Consider the following 24,548-nt stretch of genomic DNA (forward strand, 5'->3'; position numbering starts at 1 on the left):
GTGGACATAATATACCTGGACTTTAGCAAGGCTTTTGAGACAGTCCTACATGACATTCTGATGATTAACCTGGAGAAATGCAGGCTTGCCAGAACTACCTGTAAGTGGATGCATAACTGGTTAAACAACTGCAAACGAGTATTTATTAATAGAATGTCAGATTGTAGGGAGGTCTCAAGTGGGGTTCCACAGGGATCTGTTCTGGGTCTGGTGTTTAACATCTTTATTAATGTTATATATGGAGCATACTGATGAAATTTGCAGATGAGACAAAGCTGGGGGAGGGAGGGAGAAGGTTTGCAAACACTTTGGAGCATAGAGCTAAGAATCAGAGGGATCTTGATAAATTGGAGAAGTGGGCTGTAGATGATAAAATGAAATTCAACAGAAAATGTAAAGTGCTACACCTAGGGAAGAAAAACCCAATGCACAAATACAGAATGGGGGATAACTAGCTTGGCAGCAGCACTGCTGAGAAGGATCTGGGAGTTGTCAGCAATGCCATTGCAAAAAAAAAAAAAAAAAAAAGCAAATGCAATTTTAGGTTGCATTAACAGAGGCATAGCATGCAAATCACAGGTGGTGATAGTAACCCCTCTACTCAGTGGTGGTTAGGCTTCCACTGGAGAACTGTTTCCAATTTTGGTCACCAATGCATAGGAAGGATGTAGAGAAACTGGAAAGGATTTAGAGGCAAGCGACAAAGGAATGGAATGCAAGCCATATGAGCGAAGGCTGAAGGAACTGGGTATGTTTAGTTTGGAAAAGAGAAGATGGGAGCGGGGAGGGGGGGGAGCATGATAGCCATCTTCAAATACTTGAACAGATGCCATAAAGAAGATAGAGAAAAGTTATCTTGCCACAGAGGGCAGGACAAGAGGCAATGGGTTCAGATTTAGATTAAATCTCAGGAAAAACTGAACATTAGGACAATGGAATAAACCTACACTGGAGGATTTCAAAGGGAGGATTGCCATCTGTCTTGGAATGTAGCCCACTGGTTCTCAACCTTTTCAGACTACTATACCCCTTTCTGGAGTCAGATACCACCAAGTTTCACCTCACTTACAAACCACTTACAAAATCAGACCTAAAAATAGAAGTGTCACAGCACCCTATTACTGAAAAACTGCTTACTGTCATTTTACCATATAATTATAATATAAATATTGTACTTGCATTTCAGTGTATAGTAGATAGAGCGGTATAAACAAGTCTCATGAAATTTGAGTTTGTACTGACTTTGCCAGTGATTTTTATGTAGAGTGTTGTAAAATAGGCACATAGCTAGATGAGTTGAGATACCTCCTGGAAGATGTGTTGAGTTCCCCCAGGGCTACATGTACCCCTGCCTGAGAACCGCTGGTTTAGACACAACACATCCTGCATCTTGGCAGGGGGTTAGACTAGCTGACCCTTATGGTCCCTGCCAACCCTATGATTTAGGCTAGAGCCACCCTGTCAGGCACCGACAGTAGATCACAACCTCTCAATGCCAGGAAGCATCCACTTGTAGTAGTTGTGCATCGTTTCAAACAGGGTGGGCTCCCCCTCTCCCGGCAGCAATGGCCGGGGTGACAGGACAGCACGTGTGAAGGGTCAGGACTGGGGTGAGGGGGAACAGCCCTCTCGGACGGAGCCCCAGAGCCAGGGCCTGGCCCCAGACAATGGGGCAGCTGGGCCCCAGGCAGGGATCGCAGCCCCTGATCAGTTAAACGCTCCCTGGGCCGGGCCCGCGGCTGCGGCACCGGCCGCGTGGGTCTCTCGGCCTGGACGGGCCCAGCGCGCCCCGGCTGCCCGCTTCCCCGCCCCGCCCCTTCGGCCAGGTAGGACACGCGCGGGGCGGGGCCTATCCCACCTCGCCACTCACGGGGGCGGGGCTCGCTGCGGTACGACCGCTCCCGGCCCCGCTCTGGGAGACTACACTTCCCGGCGTCCTCGCTGCTCCCTGCCGCCGGCGCAGCCGCGGTCCCGGCGCGGGGCAGCCTGGGAATTGTAGTCCCCACCCACCCTCGTCTCTCCCTGCGAGCCCGGCCCCACCCCTCCAGGATCACTTCCCGGGCCCCGCCCCTTTCCCTCTCGGAGCCCCGCCCCCGGCTGGCGGCCCCGCCCCCTGCGCAGTGCACGCGTCCGTGGCTGCGGCAGCGGCCGCGCGGAGCGGAGCTGGGCGGGGAGTGGCCGCGCCGCGGGCTGCCCTGAGGCGGGCGGGGTCTCGCGCCAGCCGGACATGGCCGCGGAGCGCGGGGGCTGCTCGCTGGAGGCGGTGCCGGTGCCGCTGCCGCCCGAGGTGCGCGAGAGCCTGGCCGAGCTGGAGCTGGAGCTGTCGGAAGGTGAGAGGCGGGCGCGGCGCGGTGGGGCGGGAACGAGCCCCGCTCCGGCTGGCGGCGGGCGCGCCCCGGCCCCCTCCCCCCCCCCGGAGCGGCGCTGCGGCCCGGCCGGGGCGGGAACCGGGGGCGGGGCAGCCACCCTGGCTCTGCCCCGGGGCCGGGCCCGCCCAGCGCTGTGGGAGCGGCGGGGGCCGCGTTCCGGTGGCGCCGGTGCGGGCAGCCCGCGGTGCTCGGCGCTGAGGCGCGCGGAGCGAGAGCCTGTCAGAGCTGTTCCTGCGCGCGACTCCCGCCCGCGCTCTCACACACACACAGGCGGGAGCGAGAAGCCGGAGCTGCTGCTCGCCCCTGGCGCCGGGTGTTGCACACCGGCTGGGCGGAGCTGGGCGCTGTGTGAGCCCCGCCTGTCAGCCCGGTGCGGCTCGGCAGCGGCTCTGTTCTGACGTTACTCAGACGCGCTGGTTGGTTGGTGGGTATCAGGCATTTTATAGTCAGTTATTTTGACCCTAAACAGCCAAGTGACTCTCCATAAGGTCCCGGTGGCCTGACATGAGTTAGCTGCACTCAGCAGCCCAGTGCACTAGGGAAGTCAGGTTCCAGCCCCTGAGCTCAGCGCTCAAACCCTGCCCTGCTCCACCCACAGCCCCCCACACCTGGTGCCTTTCCAGAGGCCCCCTCAAGTAGTGTTCATATTTATTTATATAGTAGCTTCCTTGCTAGAATACTGTCTGGGGTACTGGAAAGAGGGAAGGTGCTGGGATTCAGCTCAGGGGCTCCATCTTCTTCTGGGCGAACCTTTGGTTAATTGTCTGTTACATTTGAAGCTGCTTTTCCCACTCAGCTCTCCGTGCTAGAAGAGGGAAAGACCCTTTTCTCTCTGCCACTGTACCTGAGAGTCTCCAGGGAGGTAGTAATGTGTCTGCCAAGCTATTCCAATCACTGCTTGCTGTAAAATGCTCCACCTCCTGACTGCTGTGAAATGTGTGCCGCCTGGTGGTGGTCACCTAGTAGCCTGGCAGTTAAAGGGTGTGTGAATGTGGGAATTAAGAGTTCTGCCCCTACCTCCACTCTTGGGTCTTTCATAGAATATCAGGGTTGGAAGGGACCTCAGGAGGTCATCTAGTCCCACCCCCTGCTCAAAGCAGGACCAATCCCCAGATTTTTACCCCAGTTCCCCAAATGGCCCCCTTGAGGATTGAACTCACAACCCTGGGTTTAGCAGGCCAATGCTCAAACCACTGAGTTATTGCATCAGGTGCTGCCTCTGGTTCCAGTCAGAGTTTTCCAGAGCAGTACCAGCACCTGTGAGTTGCAGGGCTGTATGTAGATTTCTGAGCAGCATCAGTTGAATTATCATTTTCATCCTGGTAAGCCTTGATGTAGTTATGAGCAACAGCAGAGGCTCTGGAGTGAGCTGCTTGTTGGAGACTTGGGAAGAAACCATGGCATCAGTTCATTTTTGGAAGGGTTTTTTATAACTATAAGAGTTGGAACACTGAGTAGAAGTAGGGATGCTGGTATCTTGGGCCAAGAAGGCTTTCCAGTTTTTCTGGAGTGTTTTATAGCTTAAAAAATTGATGGTTGTCTAAACACCTGTTCAGCTAAGAAGTGTTAAAAGTATGTGAAGCAGGGAGCATTGCTGTTTTTACAAGAGGAAGTAGTATAAACTATCAACGTGAACTTGAATGTATTGTGTGTTCTTTTAAATTGCCATTAGCACGGTTAGTAAAATTGTAATTCTTTTAATTTTGCATTTTTTTGTTTGTTTTTTACCTTCTTTGTGATATGTCACCCCTTTGTTCATAGCCATGCCTACGCTGGGGCTTTTAATCCACTGGTATAGCTACATTGGTATAGCTGCTCAGGGGCCAACCTACAGTATAGACATGGTGTACTGGGGTAAGCATGACTGCAAGGTGATGAATAAGCTGCACTGGTTATTGGAGTAGCTACGTTGGTGGCAAAACTTCAGTGCGGATTAGGCCCGGGACTTTGGAGACCTGGGTTCAGTTCTTGGCTCTGCCACAGATTTCCTGTGTGACCTTAGGCAAATCATTTCTGTGTCCTGCTTCACCATCTGTAAAATGGGTATAATATTTCCTTGCTTACAGCCTTTATCTTGTCGGTTTAGATTGAAAGCTCTTAAGGGCAAGAAGGGTCTGCATTATGTATTTCTATAGCAACTAGTACAGTTGGGCCCTGATACCAATTGGGGAGTCTATATGCTACTGCAGTGGTTTTCAGACTTTTTTTTTCATGAACCAATTAATGATCTTTCCAAATGTTGTTTGTACCATTAGCTAACTATTGTAAAGCGCTTTGGATAAAAGTGCTATATATTAAAAAAATGTTTTTTGTTCTACAAATAAAAGCGCACAACTCATATTTTAATATTGGTAGTCTTACCTTTCTAATGCAAAGGATGTGCCCTCTCTCCCCTGCCGCGGTAGCCCCCAAGCTGGGGCTGGAAAGGAAGGCTGTCTCTCTCTCCCTGGCAGCCGCAGCCCTGGAGCTGGGGAAAGTTGCCTCTTTCTCTGTCCACTGCAGCCCTGCACATCCCAAATTGCCTCCACCCCAGCTTCTCACCCCACTTTCCCCTCCCACCTACCCCGTACCCCAAGGCCATTACCTCACCTTACATGTGCGTCTTCTCCAGGGTCCAGGCACCTAATTAGTGAAGCCACACATGTGCGGCTCCACTAATTAGATGAGTGGCCCTTCATTTTCTTGTGTGCGGCCACCCAGGCGCACACTTTAGCGGGAACTATCCGCAGACCACCTGAATGGAGCTTGCGGACCACATTTTGAGAACTTCTGTGCTACTGTAATACAAATAATTAACATCATCAATCTCTTAGCTGAGTTGGAAGGAGAAATAAGTTATGGCAAGACATTAATTTTAATTTGTCTAAAATTGATACAATTTTCTTTTACAGCTCTGTAGTTGTGAAGACTTTCGTTGTGTTTGGTATTTGTGGGAAATGTTACCAGCTCTTGCTCTTTTACTGCGTGTAGATGTCACGGTCACGATCATGTTGAATGTTGATGATTTGGAGATCTGTTGCATGCTGTGGGGCAGTAGGACAGCAGTACAGTCAAAGATTACATGTTGTGTAAGTACATTTAACTGAGAATTGTCAGTTGGCCACAATTTTTTATACAACAAATTCCAGTATAACGGGTACAGTAGAACCTCAGAGTTACAGATACCTCAGGAATGGAGGTTGTCCATAACTCTGAATTGTTCGTAACTCTGAACAAAGCACAGTTCAGTCTCCAGATCCAGTGATGCTCCAGGCCTGGATTCATCAGCAGCTGGGCTCCCTACCCAGCCCTGGCATGAGTTTGCAAGCTTGTCCCTCTCCTGCAAGGGGGTGTGTGTGTGAGAGAGAAAACAGCTTGTCCCACTCCCTGTGTGGGGAGGGGGAATGAGGGGTGAAAGCTGTGCAGACCCCAGCACCACTCCTGCTCTGCTGGCTTCAGCTGCCTGGGGCTAGCAGCCCCAATGCCTTGCTGTAAGTGGTTGCCCTGGGGGTGGGGGGTGGACAGGCAGCCCAGATGTACCTACCTTTAAGATGCAAGACAGGCACATTACAGTACTTGCATTTTTTTAAATCAAATGATTTAATTTAAATCTCCGCTGCTGCCTGGTTGGTTACTTCCAGTTCCCCATGGTGTCCGGTTGATTGGTCAGTCCGTAACTCTGGTGTTCGTATCCTTGAGGTTCTACTGCATTAATATGTTCTGAAAATACTTGTATTCTTTTTGCAGTACTATAGTCATTGGAAAGATGCTGAACCTAAACAACAGCTTAATGTAACACTTCCCTAGGTTGACACCTGCTTTTCATTTATTAAGAATAGTTAGGCTTGGCAAAATTCAACTTTTATTTTATTTCGATGGACAATATGATGTTTACTTCTAAGCATTTTAAAACCTTTATTGATTTTAAATATTAAGTTGCCCAAAATTATGGGTTTTAAGCATTTTTATTTTTATCTTTTTTAAAATTTCACAATTTGGGGAAATTATAGGGGATGTCAAACGATAATTTAATGACTAGACATTGAGATTCAAGAAGTTAAAGCTCCATAACAGTTAAACCACAAATTATCAGCATCACATGTCAAAATATACAAAGAAAGTATCCTTAAATCAAACTCATAAATTCTTAAGCAGCATTTTTCTTTCTTTCCCTCTCTGTACATTTCAATTATCACCAATGGAACTGTTTCTTCGTCTGTGTGCGTTTATGGTGAAATCAACATTTACTGATAAGGTTTGAAGGATTCAGTTTTTAATAGTTGTCAGTAGTTTCTTGAATGCATATGCAGTTAATTCCTACAGACTAGTCTGGTTTGCGTACATAATTGACACCTGTAAAAATTAATTCTAGAATTGATTTCATAAGAGAGACACTCCATGGTTGGCTCCATATGGAATATTTGGGTTATTTTTAAAAATAGAAAAGACTGCACTTTGTAGGTGTTACAATATTGTTTGAATTGCGACCATTGTACTGACAGCATGAGAATAGTGATTAGAGACGGAAATACAAAGCACGGTTATATAGAATGAGGTAACATATTTGTAATCAAATGATTTAATTTTGCTTACATAACCTGCTAAGCTGGTATGCTTGATTTTGTAGCTGCACTTACCAAATTAGTATTACAAAATGGAGCTGTGTTGGCTTCTGTTCTGAAATACCTAACAAAAATAGGACAGTTAAAATTGAGTCCTCTTATATTACACATCACTTAACATTTAAAAAGTCACAAATAGGAATTATACATAACTCTGTTTTCACTAATTTATGGTGGTATGAAATTACAATTAATTTCTTCCAAGAATACATGCATATATTTATGTATTTCCTCTTGATTGCATATAACATTTATTTAATCAATTTCATATGAAGATGGCTCAACAAATCAGATTTTCTCCTGTTTTTCAACAAGACGTTACTCCAGTGGGTGCTGTGGAAATGCTGATAACTTTTACGGTGTGAAGAGAAATGAAAGGAGACTAATAACATCGCTATTAAATGTTTGTCCATTAAAAGGCCACACTAAATAGGCAAATTACATTTTATATGCAAAAGTTAAATAAAATTGTAGATGTTAGGAACAAGATTTATTATAGAAATCTGAAGTTGCAAAAGGTGAGAACCCACTTTTCAATTTTTTCAGTGCTTATTATAAGTAAGACCCAGCAATTTTGCAGCCATGAAAAACGTGTCACTGACCGTGAAATAAGGCCTTCCCCATGAAATCCGATCTCCCCTTGTTCCTAGGAGCGCCCTAGCAGTGCTGGGGAGGGACAGGACTTGTTCATCCCCTGCACAGCTGTTCTGGAGGTTGGGGTGGCAGGGGAGAGTTCAGACCCACCTCTGGGAACCTCCTGCGGCTGCCTCCTTCAGAGTCCAGCTTTGAAGGCAGCACAGAGGTGAGGGTGGCAAACCCGTGACCCCCTACAACAGGTTTGCAATAACTCCCCCGCCCCACAATCCCCTTTTGGGTCGGGACCCCCACGTTTACAGCACCCTGAAATTTCAGATTTAAACATCTGAAAATGTGAAATTTACCAATTTTTAAATCCTGCACCCATGAAATTGACTATAGTGGGCCATGAATTAGGTAAGGTCATACTTATAAGGGTCGAATAACATTTTAAGACTGCCAAGAACTTCTCCTTTCTGTGGAAAAATGGTAGGTGAACTGCAAAGCAAAAATTTCACTACATTGCTTCTTTGTGATGTGTCAAGATTTTGTATTTAAATCCTTTTCTCCACTTGTGTTACAAATATCAGGATTACCAGATGTGCATTTCCTCTCTATTCTGGGGAACCGTGTCAAGCCATTCTGAGGATAGGAGTAGTGTAAGTTGATCTGCAGTTCCCTTTTTCACCATCTGAGGGGAGGGGGAGTGTGGATTTTAGACTGTAAAACTGGACATCTTTCAGCTTCAGTTATGGCAAGGGAGAAGGAGATGCAGCTAGGGTTTGGGCCTTGGATATAATTATTCATGTCCTCCAAATATTTTGTCAGGGTCATTCAGCAAAAAGGGGAAAAGGAGGCCCTGATCATCTTGATAGTTAATTTTTTTTAAAGTTTAAGGCTATTTTTATGTACTGTAAAATAGCACTAAAGATTACAAAACAATATTTTGTTTTTGCTCTGAAATTCACTTTTAAAGCCCTCTGCTGGAGGTACTGAATCTGTTGGGAATTATGTAGAACATTTAAAAAAATATTTTAAAAAACTAGTGGAAGTTGATGAAATTGTTTCTTATTGGGTTTTTAATTCAAACAATGGTTTTATGACCAAGCATACCAATATGCTAACACAGTGTACTGCTCTGGAAGTCTGTGCACACACTAAAGGAATAGTACATTATATAGCTGAAGATATGTATTTAATTTAATTACTGCTACTGTATATTTAAAAGCTCTGCCTCTATATAGTAATCTCTTATGTTCTTTCACGCATACAAAAAACAAAAACACAAACAAAAACAAAAACGACTAGAGGAATCTGATTTCCACCCTTCCCAGGGCCTTTTGTATTTCTCAGGTTTCCCTCGAATCATCCTCTGCTATAACTTTTCATGACAAATACTTCCCCATAGAAACTCTCTGCCCACACTGATGATTGTCTTCCAGCAACAACCCTCCTACTTGGATGGGAAAGAAAAGCTTTGAGGCCCTCAAAACCTTACTCTACAAGAAGCAGTGTGGGAATTCCCAGACCATCAGCTAGAGATGTCTTTTGGGAAGTAGCAAGCAGCCTTTTTCCACTACTTGCAGCAGCTTCACTCCTTCCTGGATACAAAAGGTTTTTTTGGGTTATTTTTTGCTGATCTCAGGCATTGCCTACACTAGAGAAATGCATAGAGAGAAACATTGTTTCCTCAATCAAAAAAATTAACCTTCCTTCACAACCAGGTGTTTCCGTTGATTTTTGGGGTGACAACATTCAGTGGCAGAGGCAAACACCTATAGTTTATACATGGGTGCACCCTGTTGGAACAATTTGTGGGTTGTTGTCTTTGACAGCTGTTAGAGCTGACAAACTTCCTACAGTCGTGTGATTTCAGATGAGTTCAATTTCTCTTTCTAAAAATCTGTGGTCATTTGAATTCTTACTTTTTCCGTGATGTGTTACATGAGGGTACTGTAGTTTGTTTCTTGTAGATGTAAGTTCCTTGGGAGACCACTGGGGAGGGGGGGGGGGATATGGCCATGTTATCAGCATGCAAGAGAGTTATCTCTTCATTTTGCAGAGAAAAGTGTGGGTTTGGGGACTTCACTTGCACAATTATGGCATCTCTGATGTAGATGTTGAAAAGGGTAGACAGATTACATTTATTCTGTTCTTTCTGACATGCATGACTCAATGGATATTAATGTTTTCAAGTAATGTTTATTTCTGGAATGTAGCAATTATTTCTGAAGTCTGCATATTCATTCTTATTTGTTTATAATTGGCATTTGATGTATTGAAATCAGTATACATTTATAAATATAGATAAACAAGTGAATAAACTTCTACTGTAACAAGGGTTCACTGTGAAATTTAGCTTTTGAATGCATAATTCAACTTGGTTTGTATTTTATTGGCAATCTAGTAAGAATTTATTGTAATGAGACTGCTAGCTAGTATCTCTCGTGAACTGTTGCCTTGTGTATATTAGTCTGCTTTAAACTATAAAACCCTCACTACAGAACTTTTTGTGCTGTAAGAGGTTCCTCTTGCAAGATATAACATTAATTTAATAATCCTCCAAGACGCTCTTGGTTATGAAGTTTACTTGTGTTTTTTCCACTAGATTATACGGGCTGTGACTTTGCTTAAATCATGTAAATAAAGTTGCTATTGCTTACCATTTCCTCATTAGTATAGTTTTAAAACACGTTTACTAGTAAATGTAATACTAGTGAATGTGAAAGACTATTAAAACTTGAGAGGCAAGCTGCCATAGAGCCTGAAACTTGAACTGCCACATCCCTGTTGTTCAAGTCCTGGGCGCCTCAAACAGAAACTGCCATATGTGCAGTGGTGATTGCGGGGTTGCCAAATGCCCACTGGGACTGGATGAGACTGGTAAACGTGTCTCTGCGTGTTGTACCTCATTCAGCTTTCCACAGATGACTGGCTAGGGCACTTCACCAGGTAGTCCCTCAACTCCTCTTAGTAGTTAAAATAAAATGCACCCACATATAGGTCAGTGAGACACAAAGAGAAACATGGCTTTTCCGAAAGAGTAAAAATTCGCAACTGAATGTTGAAATAAGGAGTGAGCATTAAGGACAGAATAAGGGGAAATCATAGTAGTGTCAGACACAGACGAGATTTACAGTAAGTATTTTCATGATTGTGCTAGTTGATCATGTTTGGCTTTCTGTCTTACAAATATATGTGCTTCCGTTGGAGCGGAATTAATACAGTAAATTTTTAATTTAACATTTCCAGAAATTAAGCAAAATTACACAAAATGCACTGGGTTATCAAACAGATACCTTAGATCATTAGCAAGACATAAGCAAATTAGGGTGCAGATGAGCACCAATTAACTGGATTAACTAAGCACTGGAGCACTAATTAACTGCACACACACAGAAAAGGGGTCACTGGACTTTGCTCTAGACAAGGGCTTGAAAAAGCTGCTGCTTTGAGATGTGTCCCTATGTGTGCTCCACTACCCACCCTCCTTCCTTGCTGCTTTGGGATTCCTTTGTGGGACTTTGCAGTGGAGAAGGAACTGAGGGGGTTTGCCCATGAAGCCATGTATAACCTTGTTGTGGGGTGTGAGGAGATGTAGGGTCCATGTGAGGGCCGAATGGGCACTGCTACCAAAAATCTCTGATCAAAGACGCGTGAGGTGTAAGCACACCTGAAGTGGAGCATCCCTAGAGAGACACCTTGAATTCCCGTTACTACACCGGGTGAGTAACCTCTCTGTGACTTAAGACAAATCACAGCATATACTCAGATATTTATTCTACTTTCCATTTGAAAGAGGTGTTCGTCTAAACATGTGTTAAGGTCTGAAGTGGGAGAGAGTAATATTTAGACTTTCTAGTCCAGCGGTTCTCAAACGTTTTTTCCTGGGCCGCCCTTTGAAAATATTTCAGGCTGCGATAATTCCCCCCCACACTCCCTCCAAAATGATAGTAAGTTACTGTACATACTCATAGGAGCACTAGATGACAATGCAATGCCATGCCACCCTTACGTCTGTGCTACTGCTGGTAGAGGTGCAGCCTTCAGAGCTGGGTGCCTGCTGGCAGCTGCCGCTCTCCGGCTGCCTAGTTCCGAAGGCAGTGCAGAAGTAAGAGTGGCAATACCAGATCATGGACGTTTGTTCGTATTTAAAAAATCAGCCTGGATGGAGATCAGAGGGACAAAAAAGAGGTCATGTTGAGGAAAACCCAGATGTATGGTGTCCCTAATCTCACAACCTTCCCCTATAATTGCCTTGTGACCCCCTTTTGTCCGGGGCCCTGGTTTGAGAAATGCTGTTCTAGTCCTTGAAGGAAAAGCAAGAGGGCTGGGGAAGGCTTTATTAGTGAAATGTACCATATATACTCGTTCATAAGCCAAATATTTTTGGTAAAAAAGTGACGCATCAAAGAGCGGGGGTCGGCTTATAAATGGGTCTATACCAAAATTTGATGATTTTAAACTCTATGGAAATAGTCAACTGCGGCCACAGGGAGCTGAGGGGCTCCATGCCTGCAGATGCTCCAAGTAAACAAAATGTTCCGACCCGCCAGTGGCTTACCCTGATGGCCGGGAGCCGAAGTTTGCCAACCCCTGAAATATAGGGTTGGGTTATGAAAGGGTCATACAGTTTTTGCTATTTGTACCTAACCATCTTGGGGGGTCAGCTTATAAACAAATGGGCTAATGAACGAGTATATATGGTAATTAGCAGCAGACCATTTTAGATAGTATCTGATATATATGGCTATTCTCTTGAAGTCTGGAGATTGCTAAATCCATTTACTGTAACCGCTTCCTCTTATAGCAAATATAAAATGGTATTCCTTAATAGTGGCCTATTATCTGTCGCAGGTAAAACGACAATAATCTAGTCTGATCACATGGTGGAAATTGTTAAGGCAACAGATGTTGGTTTCAGGCTTCCAGAAGATTTTTAAACAGTTTAACTTAAATATAAGTTTATAGAATATTGTATGTACCTTTCAAAACTATAAAAACAAAATCTCAGGTGACTAAATATAATAGCTCTTCAGTAGCATTTATTTTTTAAATATTTGTATATGTTGCAATGTGGCACCAACCTTAGAAACTTCAGTAATCATTGTTTAAGCGGAGAGTCAAAACCTGTAACTTTCTATTCATATATTTTAATGGAGGTGGGTACTTTTCTAACTTAATGATATGTTCTCTGCATAGGCTATTAATTCTGAATTGTATTATCAGAGTCTTGAAAGTCTGCTCACCAGTAGCAAGTAGGAATCTTCCCCTCCTAAATGAAGGGATTAAGTGTCATGAATTTCATTAGAGCCTAAGCTTTTGTTGTTAATAATAATAATAATCTAATGCTTATGATTGTGAAAGTAACTTTCATAAAAAGAGCTGTTCATTGCAAGGCTGAAGCTAGCTTGTGCAGGAGACAGCTTTCTCAGGGGCCTGTCCAAGACAGTAAAATGAACATCCACAGGATCTAAGAACTACCTCAAACCTTCCCACTTCCTGTTCCAAGTGCAGGGCACACTTCTCTGACCTTGCCTTCAGTAATAGCAACACATAGCAAAAGCAGACATTAAATTAAAAAAAACTCACATAATTTTCCCCTGGGAAAGAAAAAGAGGAGGAGAACCATACATGTCAAATTCTTGACACGTTGCTTAATGAACTTCTGGAAGGTGCTCCGGTGCTACGATGATATGAGCAGTATAAGAACCTGAATAAATGTATTAAAACAAGTCAAATTCTGTCCTGCCACAAACTGAGCAGTGAGAAGTGGAGAATGCTGAGAGGGAGAGAGCTTCAGTTTTTTTTAGCAGCAGAGGAAAAAAAATTAGTAGATGTTAGATTTATCACATCTACTAGCCAGAGTATGACTGGAAAAATTGAACCCTTAAGTATGAGGGCAAAATCCTGGTAGGAATCCCTGCACCTTCCCACTCACTGGTGCTGAGTTTTCTCTCCCCAGAGTATTGCACCTGGTCATTAGGCATCCCTCATCTTTTGTATTGGCCTGTGGCAAGGACATGTAGTCCCTCTGGCTTGTAATTGTCTAGTAAAATTTTCAACCTACATGTTGTTAAAATAACCAAGTGTCAATCAAGGTCTAGATTTCTATTGGTTCCAGCCACTTATGCCATTTACATCTATGTGGAGCTAAATCCGTATATTGAGAAAAATGCAGCAAATAGCTGTGCTAATAAAAATGTGTACATGTTTCATTTCTCCTGGGGAATAAGGAAATGAGTCTGGAACAGTACCTTAGGCAATAGTAAAAGATTAAACCGAGTGTCTCACATTTGTCAAACTTTCTGAGCATCTCTGCTATCATTTTTGTAACTGACTAGGTCAGCCAGTGTGATGCTTTGTATCTCGGGGGTACACCCTTCACCTTCATGTTCATCCTTATAATACGATTGTATGGTATCCAATGCAAAGTTTGTCATGTCGGGTGTCTGTGTCAGGCTCATGATGCACAGAGCATTGTTGTTATAGTCATGTTATAGGTTGTAATTTCATGTATATAGTTGAGGCTGAAAATGTGTCCTCATGGCTTAAAACAAGCCCAGGCAAAACTCTTCAGGAGCAGAGGGGCAGTTCACACCTCATCAGGGTATGTATGGGACAAACCCAGCTCAGCCTCATAGGAACAAAGGTTACTGACAGCATATATCTTGTTTATATTTTAAATCAAAGTAATTTGAAATATGCAAATTGAGTGCATAGTATGCAACAGTTTGAACTGTAAGCTCTTTGGGGCAAGGACACTCACTGTGTATTTGTTCAGTGCCAAGCATAATGGGTTTCTCTGGTAACTTGGCCCTCCAGGCACTACTATAATACAAATGATTATTATCCTCTTCCATACTGTGTTTGCTAATCAGCTGAGAAACATCTCTTTTTGAGTGTCTGTTCTCCTCATTTAGATGGAACATGTGGACTGAAAGAATCAAAGGTGTTAACATGACCCTGTTGCTGTCCAACGTTTAACAGTTTTAAACAAGGTTTTGGGATTTGGTATGCAGAGACCTCAGCCTGCTTAGTACCATGCCAAACACCATAAAAACTTTTTTAGCCTTATATTAAAAATACAAAACAAAAAACAGTTAAAACAGTTAAAATATAAATATCCCTTGTTCACATTTCCAATAGCTGCATAAAATGTTTAGAAGGAAAATCTCCTATTTGATAGTCTTAGATGGTATTGCAAATTATAACAACGGTCCTTTTTGCAAAAAAAGCAGAAGTTAGTTAAAATGGGTTAAAGCTGCTGCTGTTGCTAATGCCCAATCCCATTTCCTGAAAACAAAAACGCACACAAAACGGGAAAGATAGCCAAGTTAGGAAATGTAGCTGCTTTCCCTGGTGTTAAGTTACACTTGCAACCTTACTGCTGGAAAACATGGTCACGGTACATGGTCTTATTAGCCATTTCAAGACCTGGCAAACTTGTACCAGAATTGGGCTACTTTGTGCATTTCTCTTTTTTTTTGCGTTTCCGGTCACAGGCTTAGAGCAGTGCTGCAAAATAGTAGGGGATTGTCTGGCTAAACCAAACTCTTATTAAACAGAAAGCAAAAAAGGAATAAAAAGAAGGTGGGTGAGGGAGAATACATGGGTGTGTGTTTGTGTATGATATAGTTTCATATCCCAAATAGTGTTCAGGATTTAGCCAGAGCCAGCGAAGTGGCGATGTCATCGGGGTCCTTCTCTCTGACCTGCTCTCTGGTCATTGCATCTCAAGATTAGGATGAAGGAGGGTATTACAATAGATCCCAGGGTCTCAGAAGACAGTGGAAGTGGCAGCCAGGATGGCAAAGTTTCCTCCTTCCCCACAAAATCTTTTCTTTTAAGGACCTCAAGTGAGGGGAGTAATGGGTGGAATTGCTCATCGCCTCATTTTGTTCCCCTATTAGGCATAATTTCAGACACCAATTTTGGTTCATTGATTTCCTGTCCCACACTTAAGTTGTTTACCAAATGTAATTTCAGAACAATCCTTGGGTTGTATCAGTCGGCCTTTTTGTTGGAATTAGTTCAGTCTGTCTCCCTTTTTCACCTTTTCTTATCAACATTTGTTATAGGTGCTTATGACATTTTATGAACTTTCACGGACTCTTCATAGTTAGGCCAACAGTTAGGGTAAAGCTGTAGGCCCAATTATTACAACGTCTCTCAGCCAGTCTTTCTGATGCCTGCCTGCTTTAGTGATGACCGACTAACTGTTTTTGTTGCTTCACCCCTTTTTCTGGGGGTGGGAGGGATAGCTCAGTGGCTTGAGCATTGGCCTGCTAAACCCAGGGTTGTGAGTTCAATCCTTGAGGGGGCCATTGATGATCTCTTGAGGTCCCTTCCAACCCTAATAATCTATGATTCTGTCACTTCATATTAAGAATAGACATACACACACTGTATTTATTTGACTTTTGCTCACATGTTGAGCTACCTTCCCTGGTGTGTCAGCCATCTAGTGCATCCATGTTCTTGTGTTGCTGTGGTTTGAGAAGTTCTTCAAGAAATCAGGCTGACTTGGCTTTGCTCTGTGCTTTCTTCGGTATTTACTGTCCAGTATTCTTTTGAATTAAAATATATACCAGTTATAACTTTGTAATGTTACCTGGATTTCAAAGGAGGCAAACTTTCATAGTCATCATATAGTTCAGTGGATGGTATATAGCTTTTTCAACTGTATGTCAGCCTTGATTTTAGTATTTCATTTACTACAAAGAAAAGTTACACTGGTGGGTTGAACACTTCTCACTGAGGTAGGAAAATGAACGTCTGTGTTCTAATTACCAGAGTCAAATGTCTTAAATTGTCAGAAATATTTCAACATAATTGAAGTATTCTGTGAACCCTACTCATTCTTTACTTGCCAGTATCCATGAGATCTCCTTTCTTGGTTATTCACTGAGCCATAAATAATGATTGATACAACAGCGGAGGCTCTGGCTATGTCATAGCAAGATTAACTCTTGCTGTGTTGAAACAAGTAATGCTTTGTAAGTACAGAATAAAGGAAGATTGTGGATTGGTATGCGATGTTTCCCTGTTTGTGGTGATTGAACTGTATTGCTATATGGATTGATGACTCATCCTGCAATATTGAGCCGCTGTGAAAATTGTGTTCGTTCATGACATGAAATGAGTTCTCAATATTCTAGTTAAGAATTATTCTAAGCTGTGCCAGTACAATAAATTGTAAAGAGTTTTTTATTCATTCATCTCTAAGCCGCGCCCTCCACAGGAAAAAAAACCCCATACCCCAGATGTTTTTGTGCTATAAAGAAAATTTATAATGGCAATTAAATGACTAATTTGTTGGGTTTTGAATTTTCAATAGAATAGCATTTTAAATAAAAATAATACTATAGTCTCTTAGCAAAGTTTTCTCTCTAATCTAAAATCTGCCATAGATTCTTCAATTCACACACACCATTTACAGAGTAATCGTGTGCAGAGTCCATATTCTGTTTTATTTAAAGGCAGTTGTTGTTTTCCAGATGGTAACCAGTTCTCTTTTTTTCCTGGAGAGAAACACAGCCATAGTACTTGCTCAGTGTATATACTCCCTGCCCAGGTTCTGGCAGCTATCCCCTTTCTTGGAAACAGATATTGTAGGCAACATATGCATAGAGGAAGCATATATTTTTTTAATATCAGCTTAGCTACTGTTCCTTTCTAACTTAAGATGAAGGTAGTTATGGTTTAAGCTTAAAAGTCATGACTGTAAGCAGTGCAGGCTCTGGGTATGTCTTTTCCTGGCTGTGACTCCAACAAGAGAGGAGATTTGTATGACCCTCCCCTCCTGCTCCCCCCTTCTTCCCCCCAATGATTGCTTCCTGCCTTCTGGCCCACTTTTCCTCTGTATGTTGGCCTACGTTGGCTGCATGAAGGTGATTGTTGGAAGAAACAGGTGCATGAGCTCTCATGGCAGTTTGTTTATCTGTCGCAGCCCTTTATCTCTCTAGCATGAGATTTTTTTGGTACACAGTGCCCCAGACCATCACAGCTCTTGCCTAGTGCAGCCCTTCTGTAGCCAGCAGGAGTGGGGCCGGACCATGTGATCTCACCACGCTTAAGACACCTTACCTCCACCAGTGGGTACTACTTTAAAACACAGATAAGAGGACAAGATGCAGTGAAGGCTGGGGTCAATATTCTCATACTTGTGCAGAGCCAAACAAGTTTCCACTAGAAAAAAACATAGGTCTAAGTTCTACGGTTCCTTCAAGAGCCAGTGTCCTTCAGGTGTAGGCATCCGTTCCTAGTGCCCTCAGGGACAGTCTTAGACAGATACCCAATAGGGGATCATCCCTCATTTATTAGATGCAGGGTTTGGGGTGCAGGAGGGTGCTCTAGGCTGGGACTGAGGGGTTCGGAGGGCAGGAGGGGGATCAGGGCTGGGGTTGCAGGTGGGAGGGGGTAAGGAGTGCAGGCTCCGGGCGACACTTATCTCAAGCAGCCCCCAGAAGCACCGGCATTTCCCCTCTCCTCCATCTTCTATGTGGTCCCCAACCAGTGGGAGCTGTGGAGGCAGCATGTGGAGTCCCCTGGCTGACCCTACGTGTAGGAACCGGAGCAGGGACATGCCACTGCTACTGCAAGCCCCCAACCCCACTTCCCAGCTGGAGCACCGGAGCAGAACAAACCCCAGACCCTGCTCCCGAGTGGAAGCTTGAGGGCTGGATTAAAATGTCTGACGGGCCGGATGCGGCCTCTGGGACATAGTTTGCCCACCCCTGGACTAGACTGTATGAATTCCCCAATTGCTGAAAGAATGTAGGTCTTCACCTGCAAATAACTGTTAGCTTCCTCTGCTGCTGCTGTCAGCTTTCCCAGTGGGTAGCAGCCACATGATTTCAATTCCAGGCAAGATAATGGAGCAGTTGATAGAGGACTCAATTAATAAAGATTTAAAGGAAGGCAATATAGTAAATGTCAATCAACATAGGTTTATGGAAAATAGATCCCCTGTGTGTGTGTGTATAATAAAATATTTTAGATTACAGGCTTGATTGATAAGGTAGTGGTGTTAATGTAATATACGCATACTTTCTGGAAGGTGTTTGACTTGGTACCTTCAACGCTTTCATTAAAAAACTAGAATAATATAAAATTTAGTATTGCACACATTAAATTAATGAAAAGGTGGCTGGTGGACAGGCCTCAAAATGTAATTGTAAACAGGGAATAGTCATCGAGCAGGTGTGCTTCTAGGAGAGTCCTGTAGGGACCTGTATGTGGCTTTATTTAATTTTTTTATCAGTGACCTGGAAGAAAACGAAATCGTCATTGATAAAGTTTGCGGATGACACACACATTGGGGAAGTGGTAAATAATGAGAGAACAGATCAGAGATTGAGCAATCTGGATCACTTGGTAAGCTGGGCTCAAGCAAACACTATGTGTTTTAATATGGCTAAATGTAAACGTATACATGGAGGAACAAAGAATGTAGGCCAGACTTAAAGGATTGTGGGGGGGACTCTATTCTGGAAAGCAGGGACTCTGAAAAAGATTTTGGGGGTGGGGGTGGATAATCAGCTGAATATGAGCTCCTGAGGCCAAGAGGGATAGTGCAATCTCTGGATGTGTAAACAGAAATCTCGAGTAGAAGTACAGAGGAATATTTTACCTCTGTCTTTGGACCGGTGTGACCACTGCTAGAATACTGTGCCCTGTTTGGTGTCCACCATTCAAGAAGGATGTTGATAAATTGGAGAGTGTTCAGAGAAGAGAATGATTTAAAGGATTAGAAAGACTGTGTAATAATGATAGATTCAAGGAGCTCAATCTCTTTAGTTTAACAAAGAGAGGAGGTAAAGGGGGGGAGGGAATTTGATCGGTCTATAAGTACCTACATGGGAACAACTATTTAATAATGGGCTCTTCAGTCTAGTAGAGAAAAGTACAACATGATCCAATGGCTGGAAGTTGAAGTTTGACTTATTTCCTGTATGAGTTTGTCTTACATTTTTAACACTGGGAGTAATTAACCATTGTAACAGTTTACCAAGGTTGATGGTAATTTCTCCATAACTGAACATTTTTAAATCAAGACTGGATGTTTTTCTAAAAACTCTGCTCTAGGAATTATTTTGGGGAAGTTCTCTGGCCTGTGTTATACAGGTCAGAACGCGATGGTCACAATGGTCCCTTCTGGCCTTGGAATCTGTGAATCTGTGAAATTGACCTTTAATCACAATCACTACAGTGTTCTGAACATCAAGAGACAGTCACCAAAGCCTCTTAATTTCTCTCTACTTCTGCTTGGAAAAGAAGAAAAGAGATACTGAGATTGTCTGGGAATACTGACTCTTACAGACAGTATTTGAGTAATTCACATTTGGAAGTTTATTTTTGCAGCCATAATGCTTAGCCTTTGACCTCTTTAGAATTTAATCACCACACTAATTTATTCATAAAGGAAACTTTTCTCCTTACAGTTGGTGACCTGAGATATTTTCAATCTCTGATTATTTCTGTAATCCAATTAAACTACAAAGGTTTGTTGGAAGTTAAATACTCATACTTGGAATGACTAATTTCTCTCCTCCCTCTTCTTTCTCCCTCCCCACCCGTCTGCCCCACAGCCTACTGGACTGGGATGACTTCATCAAAAGCTTTATCAGAGTAACTAGAAGTCATCTTTAAGGTTTTATATTCATGGATCATTTGAATCACCTAACAGTGGATACCAACTTAACCACACTAAGATTTGTTCTTTTTCCCTCTCCATTTCTATGACAAATATGGGTAACTTCCCATTTTTCAAGATAGCCACCTTGTCAAGCACAGTTCTTCGCGTGATTGTCTACGTCTTCCATTTCTGGAGCGCATATGAGATTGGATTCTTTTGACCAGGAGTATCCATTGGGGCCATACCTCTGTCCTAAGTGCCCTTCTGCCCTTGCCTTTACCTCACAGGATAAAGGATATTACAGCAACTGTACAGCCTGAATCACCCTTGTCTACTGTTGTGAGTATCTTGTATGATACTGACTACCAACACCGTACATTACTGAGCACGCCTTCAGCGCCGACAACAGGAGAATTTCTACTTCAGCCAGTGATTTGTGCTGGGTTGGCCCTGCCATTAGAGAAGAACTCCTTTTCTTCCTCCCCTTCAGAGCAGAGAAGGAAATATTCCCTACCCAACTCACCTCAGTCTGGTTCATCAGAACAGACATACTGGCTGAGCCCAATGATCCATCTAGTCCAGTATCCTGTCTTCGAAAGGTGGCCAATGCCAGATGCTTCAGATGGAGTGAACAGAATAGGGCAATTTATCAAGTGATCCATCCTCTGTCATCCAGTCCCAGCTTCTAGCTGTCGATAGTTTAGGGACACTTACTGGTTAGAGAGTCTAGGACTTGGTACTGTAGGCATAGGGGAGTCTCCTTGGGTCATGCAACCAGCAAGAAATTATTTCTGCTGTTCCCTCTGAGGTTAAATCATCCTTCCCTACAAAATCCCATAGGATTATTCAGGAGGGACAGATGGCACTCATTTTCACTGTTCAGCAAGAAAAACAGAGCAAAAGTCAGGTTCATTTTCGGGTTCTAATGCAGTAGCATGATGCTTTGTTTTTGGTCTTTAGACACTTCAAGGGAATATTTAAATTAACACAGTTTATTCATACAATGGGTTTGTTATAGTTAAGACATCATACAAATAGAAGGGATTTTTCCCCCCCATTTAAAAGTCATGTTGTTCTCTCCTTTCTCATTTGATGCCTCCTTTTTGAACAACTGAATAGCCATGGCACAAGATGTCAGTGAAAAGTTTTATTTCTGGTAGAAGTGTCTTCCACCAGTATAGTAACTAATAGATCTTACTCCATCGTACTGAGGATCTGTTAAGAACTCCCTGGAAATTCCGTTTGGATGTGTGAAAGCACATTTGATTGATGTGATTTAATGTATTTCCCACTTCCGTACATCTATCCTTGCTAGGTCTTTCTTCTTATCTTTAAAAATAAAGATATTTTAGTTTATATCATGATTAGTCTAACATGTTTAGCATTCATCTAGCTTGCTTCATTTGATGTGAATATTATAAGACAGGCTGTGTCCAGAATAATTGTGTCTAAATAGTGCTGTGACTATTGGTGGCTGTTTTTTCTTAGTAGAACTGAACATTCAGTGGCATGTCAGTGACAATACTGTTCCCATCACATTGGTTCGAATCTAGGAGCCACCCAGAGCAGCCACACAGGTGTTTTCCCCTCACACATGCGCAGATCCTACATTGTCATGAATCTGTTTGGTCATTTGCTGTTGCGGAATGAATGTCCAGGTTAAACATAGCCCAACTCTGACAACCACGGATTGTTTTTAGAACACAATGTTTCTGTTACTAACAGTAGAAATAGTATTATTTTTAAATCTGCTGTCATTAGTTTCATTTTTAAAGGTTTTGAATTCCAAGAATGTGTGCGGTTTTACCTCTTACTTCATGGAGAATAAAATTATCTTCAGAAGATAGCTACTATAGGGAAGTAAATTACTATAGGTACTTTAAACTAATACACCTGCTTTCTATGCTGATTTCTGTTAAGTTTTTTTACCCATTTTTTGAGGAAAAATAAAACCAAACCAAAAATCCCTGATGTATAGGTAGTATTTGGTCATTAATACCACAACAGCAAGTAGGTATGACTTCCAGTGAGCAGGTAGTTGAATGGCTCAGAAGTATGAGGTTGGATCCTTGTGAAAAAGCCACAAAGAACAGGTACTCAAGAATGGATCTCTTGCTGCAAGCACCTTAATTATATTCATTTTTTAAACTAAAACATTATTTTGATAAGCATCCTAAAACTGGGCTGGGCCAGAGTGTGGCTGCCACATCTTTTGATTTAGTCACTGAAACATTCCTAAATCTGGATTCTGGCAATGCACATTGAGAAACTAAGGCTATGTCTAAATTGGCAATTGAACGACAAAACTTGTCTTTCAGAGAGAGGTGTCTCCCCCCTCCCCCTGAAAGACACAAGTTTTGCTGCCACAAGTGCCAGTGTGAACAGCGTGTTGTCAGCTGGAGCACTCTCCTGACAACAACGCAAACACCGCTCGCCATGGGTGGAAGTTTTTCATTGGCAAGAGAGCCGACAAACAGCAGCTACACTGCACGATTTTTAGCGGCACTGCTGTAGCGACACAGCCATGTTGCTAAAAGCTGTGTAGTGTAGACATAGCCTATCGTCACACTAACACTGGCAGTTAGCCTTAACCAGCAGTATCTTATTCTGAGGAATTCACATGAAACAGAACTTCGCATTATTTGTCATCTTTAATCTTGACTGGTCTTTGCTTCTTGCACGATTAGCTGTAGAGTGGAGATTGCAGAATCATAGAACTGTAGGGTTAGAAGGGACTACAAGGGTGATCTGGACTAACACCCTCCCAAGACAGATGGCTCCAGCCTCCTTTTGCAAACCTGCATTGAAGGAGCTTCCATAACCTACCTAGGCGTCTGTCCCATTGTCCCACTGTTCTGAGATTTAATCTAACTCTGTTTTGCTTAATTTGAACCCATTGCCTCTTGTCCTGCCCTCTGTGGCAAAAGAGAAGAGCTTTTCTCCATCTTTTTTATGGCAGCCTTTCAAGTATTTGAAAACCACTATCGTCTTCCCACTAACTCTCCTCTTTCCCAAACTAATCATACCCAGTTCCTTCAGCCTTTGCTCAGACAGCTTGCATTCCATCCCTTTAATCATCTTTGTTGCTTGCCTCTGGATCATTTCCAGCTTCTCTACATCCTTCCTATGCATTAGTGACCAAAATTGGACACAGTACTCTAGCTGAGGCCTAACCAGCGCTGAATAGAGTTGTACTATCACCTCCTGTGACTTGCATGCTGTGCCTCTCTCAATTCAGTCTAAAATTGCATTTGCTTTTTTTGTAACAGGATCACATTGCTGTGATCCACCACAACTCCCAGATCCTTCTCAGCAGTGCTGCTGCTGCCAAGCCAGTTATCCCCCATTCTGTATTGGTGCATTTTGTTTTTCTTCCCTAAGTGTAGCACCTCATATTTGTCTTAGTTCTCCAGTTTATCAAGATCCTTTTGAATTTTAGATCTGTCCTCCAAAGTATTGGCACCTCCCTCCCACCCCCCAAAGCTTTGTGCAAATTTGATCAGTATGCTCTCTATACCTACATCTAGGTAATTAATAAAAATGTTAAATAACATTGGACCCAGAACAGATCTCTGTGAAATCCCACTTGAGACTGCCTTCCAATCTCACATCATTCCATTGATAGCTACTCATTGTTTGTGGTTGTTTAATCAATTACGTATCCACTTAATGGTAGTTCAGCTGAGCCCGCATTTCTCCAGCTTACTTATCAGAATGTCATGTGGGAGTCTGTCAAAACCCTTGCTGAAATCCAGGTATATTATGTCCACTGCATTCCCCCTGTCCACCTAACCAATAATCCTGTCAAAGAAGAAAATTGAGCTGGTTTGGCATGATTTGTTCTTAGTAAATCCATGCTGGCTGCTAGTGATTTACCCCTTCATCGACCAGTTATTCGCAAATTGTATATTTCATACATTGCTTTAGTAGCTTTCCAGGTATCGAAGTCAGGCTGACTGATCTATAGTTCCCCGGCTTCTCCTTTTCCCCAATTTTAAAGATTGTCACTATGTTAGCCCTTCTCCAGTCTTCTGGGACCTCTTCTGTCATCTATGAGTTTGCAAATATTTTTGCCCATGGCGCCGAGATTTCTTCAGCTAATTCCTTCATTTCCCTTGGGTGAATAGCATCTAGCCCACTGACTTGAATTCATTCAGGTTAGTCAGATCTCTGAGGTGTTCTTTACCTATCCTGATATATATCCCTTCCCCTTTATTGTGTATGGTAACTTTGCTAGTTGCCCGGTCGCATGTCGTTTTTTGTGAGAAGACTGAAGCAAAGTAGGCTTTGAACAGCCCTGCCTCCTTATCTTCCATTACCAGCTCACCTTCTCCATTGAGCAGCCGACCCACACCATCCCCG

The 24,548-nt window shown here is 43.0% G+C and overlaps 1 protein-coding gene across 5 annotated transcripts in view; it reads left to right on the forward strand.

Moving 5' to 3' along the window:
- The first annotated feature begins 2,173 nt into the window (after positions 1-2,173).
- The window catches only part of DIP2A (disco interacting protein 2 homolog A), a 186,903-nt gene continuing 164,528 nt past the window's right edge, over positions 2,174-24,548 (forward strand). For 3 of the 5 annotated variants that reach the window (XR_005586121.1, XM_039494216.1, XM_039494217.1), the window contains exon 1: positions 2,174-2,330. Coding sequence is in view for 2 of the 5 variants with exons in the window: in XM_039494216.1 (XP_039350150.1) it covers positions 2,228-2,330 (103 nt within the window). In the remaining 3 variants the exon portion in view is untranslated. Of the gene's footprint in view, positions 2,331-2,740; positions 2,794-5,260; positions 5,438-24,548 lie in introns of those variants that run through there. The other 2 variants (XM_039494219.1, XM_039494220.1) reach the window with 2 other exon arrangements.

This window comes from Mauremys reevesii, linkage group 11 (genome assembly GCF_016161935.1).
Source record: "Mauremys reevesii isolate NIE-2019 linkage group 11, ASM1616193v1, whole genome shotgun sequence".
NCBI classification, from domain to species: domain Eukaryota; kingdom Metazoa; phylum Chordata; order Testudines; family Geoemydidae; genus Mauremys; species Mauremys reevesii.